This window comes from Lepidochelys kempii, chromosome 1, assembly GCF_965140265.1.
Source record: "Lepidochelys kempii isolate rLepKem1 chromosome 1, rLepKem1.hap2, whole genome shotgun sequence".
In the NCBI taxonomy this organism is placed as follows: Eukaryota; Metazoa; Chordata; order Testudines; family Cheloniidae; genus Lepidochelys; species Lepidochelys kempii.
Genome location: NC_133256.1, coordinates 209,164,615 through 209,171,608, shown reverse-complemented (window position 1 = coordinate 209,171,608; position 6,994 = coordinate 209,164,615). Strand labels below are relative to the sequence as shown.

At 47.3% G+C, this 6,994-nt stretch overlaps 1 protein-coding gene across 1 annotated transcript; it reads left to right on the top strand.

Moving 5' to 3' along the window:
* The first annotated feature begins 3,043 nt into the window (after nucleotides 1-3,043).
* LPAR5 (lysophosphatidic acid receptor 5) lies at nucleotides 3,044-4,313 on the top strand. Its single transcript, XM_073329100.1, has one exon. The coding sequence runs from the start codon at nucleotides 3,044-3,046 to the stop codon at nucleotides 4,163-4,165; it is 1,122 nt and encodes a 373-aa protein (XP_073185201.1). The 3' UTR covers nucleotides 4,166-4,313.
* The last annotated feature ends 2,681 nt before the right edge of the window (nucleotides 4,314-6,994 follow it).

The window sequence follows — 6,994 nt, the reverse complement described above, 5'->3', positions numbered from 1 at the left end:
GAGCTTCTGCTCTGCAGATAGAGAGCACAATGTGGGTCCCCAAAGATGGTTGATAGTGCCTGCTGGATGAGTACATTTGTGGGCAAAGCAAGACCGATAGGCAGCACTAGTTCATGAAGCCTCAAAATTGGGAACAATCCCCACTGAAGTACTCTGGGAGGGGCATAACAGGTCCTGACTCAGGTCAGGATGTGGCCCATAGCGGGCCCAGGGTGCAATGTTCTCTGCACAGAGTTGATGGACTTGCCCCTGCAGTGCCTGATTCTCAGTGACCAGCTGTGCCATTTGCATCTGCATAGCTTGGTTGCCTATCTGGAGGCGGGACACCTATTCATAGAGCACCAGCACTCCTTGGGGAAGGGGGTGCTCTGCTGGGTCCATATCTGGCTGGGCCCAACTCGGAGGGGTTGGTGGGCTGAGCAAACTGTTGTAGACTAGAACATAGGCAATCAGGCCTCATGGTTTGAGCAATGGTGGTCATGCCTAGTGGCCAAAGCAGGAGTCAGAAGCCAGGAACTGGAGGTCAGTGATGGAGACAGATTTGGGAGTCAAGCCAAGTGTCAGAGCTGTAGTCAGAGTCCAGCATCGAGCCAAGGGTTGGAGCCGGAATCAGAGCCAGGAATCAAGCCACCGGTCAGAGCTGTGGTCAGTAGACAGCAGTTGGGGCTAAGAAGCAGGGATCTGGAACAAGGCAGGAGTGCAGGTACCAGGAACAGGACAGAAAGGCAGGAATCGGGAACAAGGCAGGGCTTGGGAGTCAGGTGAGAAGACAGTGTCCAATGTAGCAGCCAGCCAGGGATGTACATAGTTGCTCAGACAAATTTCTGTGCCTCCTTCTGGCTTAAATTGTGAGGCTGAGTCAGAGAGGCCCGGACATCCCCTCCAATTGGGAGCTATGTGGGCAATGCCTAAGGTGAACTAGAGTCCACCAGGCGACACTCCTTGCCAGTACCAGTGAGCTGCCTGGTGATAGCTGCAGGCTGAGGACTGGCTGGGGACCCATGTTTGAGACTTGTGATTCCCCACTACCTATGGTGGGATCTGTATAGACAAATGTTGAAGAAGAAAGAGAGGCTATTTACCTCACAATAATTGGATGCAGTTGTCCACATGGATCCCATGACCTGCCCTCCTTTCCCACTGATATGGAGTCCTTTAGTGAGATGTTCTGTAGGAACTGAGTGGTAGCAGGGGCTGCTGCACACTTTCCACCTTTGGGAGTGGGAACATATGCAAACTCAGCAGCTGCTGCTGGCCAAAAATATTCTGAGCTCATGAAAATGCAGCCCTTCAGTGGGATCTGTGTGGACAAAGCATCTTGAAGAATTCCCATTATTGTAAGGTGGAGAACCTGTGTTTATTTACCAATAAATGAATTTCCTTGATAGGAGCCTTTGCACATTCACATTAGCTGACCGCTTCCCCTCTTCCTGAGAGCCCTGTTGCTCCACCAGGATCTGAGGTTCAGGTGGGAAAGAACTGAGATGTTTGGGTCCCCTGTCCCTCTTATATTCTCATTTCCTGAATGTTGGAACCCCCAGGGGAAAGCGCACAGATGCCACAATAGGGATTGCTTGCAGAAGGTGCCATTGGTCTGCTGCACATGCACAACTGAGTTGTCTCATTTTGACCTGAGTGGTTAGCTGTTATTCAAGATCTTGTGGGCCATTCTGTTAGGAGGAGAAATTTGAAGATAGTCAGGTACTTTTTTGATAAAATCCTGTTAATTTACCGAGAACGTACAAAGTCCTGTTTTCCCTGACCACAGTAGGAATCAAACAGTAGGAGACCGTCTCTTTGCTCACAATTCCAAGCCTCTTTTTAGCTGGTGCTCTACCCAAAAGCGCGCTCTCATAGCTTTTTCTCATGTGCACGCTACAAGTACTTCTCTGTCTCTGAGGCTTCCTTGACACCTTTGTGTGCTTCTCTTGTGGTTTTTCTCCTCCTTCTCTCTCTCTCTCTCTCTCTCTCTCTCTCTCTCTGCTGCAATCAAAATAATCCCGCAAAATAATCTGTGTTCCAGACCTCTGGGGACCCCCTTGGCCTGCACAGGCTTTCAGGCAGTCTAGTCCTTGGTCAGTGGTTTTCATTGTTCCAGCTATCACCAGACAAAGGGGATATTAAATTGTTCCCTCATTTAGTCTGAATGGCAGGCGGCTAGCACACCCAACAGCTCCAGTGAGATGGTGTGTCTGCCAGGTCTCCTGCATAACAGTGTACAGGCTCATCTCGAAGAAATATAGTCTCTTCATGTCTGCATGCGGGGAGGATATGTGCATCAGTTTTTACCTTGTGGGTTTGTCTAGACTAGGGTAAACTGATAAATTTGTGTCTGGAACAAATGTTGATGGAGCACCTAGAATAGCATTTACAGTTGTGTTGATTAAAGTTAAAACAGGAGCACAAATTCTAATCTGGACAAACTTTTATCATTCTCTGAAGCTCAGGCTTGTTTTCACAGACATTCACTCAGAAATTGTTTATCATTCAACCTTACCTTAGACTTTGCCCTCCCTGCCTCCCCCGACCACCCTGCCCCATCCCCTTCTATTATCTTTCTGCTCCTTCTCTTACTTCCTCCATCCCTCTTTCTCCTCTCTTCTGTCTTCTGGAATACTTATTTCTCAGTCTATTTTATTTTTCTGTGTGTACTAAGGGCAGAAGCCAACACCCTGGAGCTTTTTCTCCCTTATAAATTAGACTCATCCTTCTTGATTTTTCACTCTGATCAGGAACTGTTGTCGTCCCACATCTGGCAAGAACCCGGCATTGCATCCACATCACCACAACTGCTGGAAAGAATCTGTGAAATGTAACCAGTGATTGACCTCCAAACCACCGATTCCAGGAGACGCATTGAAGAGCTGGTGACGGAATCTGCACAGAGAGAGACACCCATCCACTTCCAAGGGGTGGGGGGGGGGATGACCTGACCCCTGCTCCCCTGAGGGTAATGATCTTCCTCCACGCCCCTTAATGTGCCCCATTTGTCTATCAGTGGCCTGAACTACATCACTGAGACCCTTTACAGGTTCTGCCGGGCATGTCAAATGCCAGCATCTCTCAAAGTCTGGACCAATGCAAAGATTACAGCTCCAACCACCGGCTGCACCTGGTTGGGTACAGCCTGATCTTTGTGGCAGGTTTGATGCTCAATGCTGTGGCACTCTGGGTCTTCCTGCGCTACCTGCACCTCAAGTCTGTGGTGAGCATCTATATGTTCAACCTAGCAGTAAGTGACCTGCTCTTCACACTCTCGCTACCACTACGGCTCTCTTACTACTCCAGCCAGCACTGGCCATTTGGCAATTTCCTTTGCCAGGTGTCAGGTTCCCTCTTCCAGATCAACATGTATGGCAGCTGCCTCTTCCTCATGTGCATCAACCTGGACCGCTACATTGCCATTGTCCACCCACTCCGCTGGCGCCACCTTCGGCGGCCCAAGTTGGCCCGGCTGCTCTGCCTGGTGGTGTGGGTGCTTATCCTGGTGGGCTCTGTTCCAGCTGCTGGTGTCCACAGGTCAAGTTCCTGCATCAAAGGGAACCAGACCATCGCTCTGTGTTTTGAAAGCTTCAGTGATGGCCTGTGGCAGAAGCGCATCTTCCCACTGGTCATTCTGGCTGAAATCCTGGGCTTCCTCTTGCCACTGACCTCTGTGATGTACTGCTCAATTAGAATCTTCCAGAAGCTATGCCAGGCCAGTGGGACACAGAGCCTGCACCAGCAGAAGACTATCCGTCTGCTTGTGGTCAATCTGGTAATCTTCATCATCTGCTTTGTGCCCTACAACACAACTCTGGCAGTGTATGGGATGATAAAGGCCCACGTGATTCAGGCTGAGCCACCAGTTCGGGACTCCGTGCGCCAGGTGCTTATTGTCACAGTGCTGTTGGCCAGCATGAACTGCTCTCTGGACCCCCTAATTTACTACTTTAGCACTGAAGGTTTCCGGAACACCTTCAAGAAGCTCCGTCATGGCCAGGCATGGGACCCTGACACAGGGATGGCCAAGACTCAGGTCACAGAGGAGAAACCCTATAGAGCACACTCTAGTCTAGAAGTAAAGCGGTACCCAGTTCAAAACTTCATCCTCCCCAATGAGGACTTGCCACTGGCTCCCATCAAAATATTTTTGAATGGCCCAATTGAGGACTCTGAAATATAATCCTGGAAGGCATGGGGTTGCTGAGTTATAGGGTAGCCATAAGATGCCAGGAAGATTGTGGAAGTTGGCTAGAGTGTACCCTGATCAAACTGGAGAAGCTCAGTAGGGTGGTAAAGAAATGTGAGAAGCCATGTGAGGATGGTAAACTTGGTGATGCAAAAATAAATTATGAAAAATCTTTTACAACAAAATGAGAAATGGTGGATAGACGTTTCTAAAACACTATATTCTGCTATGGGAAACATACAGTGGGAAATATGTACCTAGAACAAACACGAACACACACACACACTCACTCACTCTCTGCTATTTTATTTTGTTCTTTTCTACATAGGTTCTTATACCATGCTCATCATTGCAGAATCTGAGTGCACACTTTGTTGTAGAGGTCTCTAGAACACCAGATAAGTTTTTGTAGTTTAGTGCTGATGTACCTAAAATACACATACTCCTAGGATGTATGCTTGATAAAGATGTGCTGAGGGTAAGATTTTTTTCAAAACTGGGAGCTAGATGCACAAAGGGACTTAGATCCTCTCTCTCTCCTCTCCCCCCCTCCCCCCGCCCCAACACAGTTGGAGGAGGGTGAGGGTGGTGGCGTCCCCTCTTATACAGTATAGCCCAGTGGTTAGAGCGCTTACCCAAAATGGGGGAGACCTGGATGTGGAGTAGGGACTTGAACATGTTTCCCAACTCCCAAGTAAGTGCCCTCATGGCTACAGTGAGTCCTTCTGAATCTACCCTGTTGAAGTTGTTCCACTAAAATATTAATGAGACCAGAGATAGCGTAAGACTGACTGACTCTATTGCTTAATGGTTAGCACACTCACCTGGGAGTCCTGGGTTCCAATCCCAGCTCCAGTGAATATTTAAATATTTGAGTGACATAGCCTAGTGTTTAGAGCACTCAGCTGGGAGGTGGGAACCCTGTATTCGAGTCCCCATTCCATATCAGACAAAGTACGAATTTGAACTCATGTCCCTGTATTTTGGATGAGTGCTCTAACCACTGGGCCATGGAGTATAAAATGACCACAGTTCATTAATGCACTTTGATTTAGTCCTCTTTGAAAAAGGAGTAAATCAAAGTACATTAACCTACTTTTAATGCGAGTCAGCACGGTCCACACAGATAGTTAGTCTGTGGCAGTCTAATGTGGGCTAGCTTCACCTCCCAGTTTGCTGTGAACTGAATAATTGTGTAGAGAAGCCCTTCATGAAAGAACATGCAGTCATTGCATATGTACATAGTGCATATAATGTGTGCACACACTCAGTATGTGCAATAGTTATACATTTACTCAGAACATACTTGAACCATTAATGGTTGTAAATGTATGCAGATGCCCGAGAGAGTGTGTGCTGGTTGTAGGTATACATAAAACCTAGTCAAAATGAGAACCAGGTTTGTTAAGTGTATGTATGTCTCCTCTTTTGAGGAGGTGATGTAAATACCAGCATGAAGAGACATACCCAGACTTGCTCTGATGGAGCTAGTATGCTGAAAGTTGAGAGTAGCCATAGCAGCATGATGGGCTAGCTGCCCCAAGATGTGCCTAGCAGCTCAGATGGGATTAGAATCATAGAATATCAGGTTTGGAAGGGACCTCAGGAGGTCATCTAGTCCAACCCCCTGCTCAAAGCAGGACCAATCCCCAATTTTTGCCCCAGATCCCTAAATGGCCCCCTCAAGGATTGAACTCACAACCCTGGGTTTAGCAGGCCAATGCTCAAACCACTGAGCTATCCCTCCCCCGATTGTACTCAGACAGCTAGCCCCTCCCACCACTTATGCCACCATGTCTATCTACACTTTGACTTTAGCACTCTAGCTCAACTAGAGCTAGTCTAGGTATGTTTCCTCAAGCTGGAATTTACACCCCCAGCTCAAAGTGTAGACATACCTGTAGGCCTCCGTACAGTACTCTGGCAGTGTAAAAGGCCCTTAATATTGTGTAACTATAATTTACACCCCACTTTAAGGTCCTTTTACACTGCCTGAGTGATGCAAAGTGGCCTTAGCGTAAATCAGAATCCGTCTGAGTGTAATGCATGCAAAAGTGTGTACTTATTCTAGGTCTACGTAAGACTCACTTACCAGAAGAATAGGTACTGGAATATACTGTGTGTGTGTAATGGTCATGGATGAATACTCACTGTACAATAGTTATTGATATATATGGAAACACAGAACGCATAATGGTCCTAGAAGTCCTTGGAACACAGAGGACATCAAATATTATCTCCCTATGAAGAATGACCTTAATGTTTTACATTGTATTGCTGCTCAACCCATTTAGCTAAATGATGATTGATTTTGATGCCTTGCAACAGGCAGAGCCCCGCTGTGGGGAGAAAGTGATGTCACGGAATCCTGTTATGGTGTAATATGTTTACTTGTACTATGACCATATTCTTATTTACAAGACCCCTGTAAACCTCAAACTGAGACAGACCTAGCTACACACAGGCAATGCCAGAAACTCCTGCTTAATCACTAGTGCCAGCCACCAGGAACAGCTACTGTCCTTGCACTACCACCAGTTTTCCTACCATCCCTTTCCCCTGTGGAAGAAGTCAGAAGAAGAGCAGAAGTAGGTCCACGCTTAGCAGATTCATGACACTGCTCTCTGCTGACCTACGGCTGCTCAGTAGAGTCATTACAGTATCTAGAATTTTTAAGAATGTTAAGATTGGGAATGTCCAAAGAGGGAGCTCAGAACAAACCCTAAACCCTTGAGCTGCTTCTAAACTAGCAAAGAAGCTCTTTTTACCTAAAACCAGACATGTAGCCACTGCCTTTGGGAACTCTGGGACAAAGCTGTTGTG

What these genes read in the sequence shown, in the direction of transcription:
- LPAR5 (XM_073329100.1), top strand. Translation starts at nt 3,044, where the DNA reads ATGTCAAATGCCAGCATCTCTCAAAGTCTGGACCAATGCAAAGATTAC.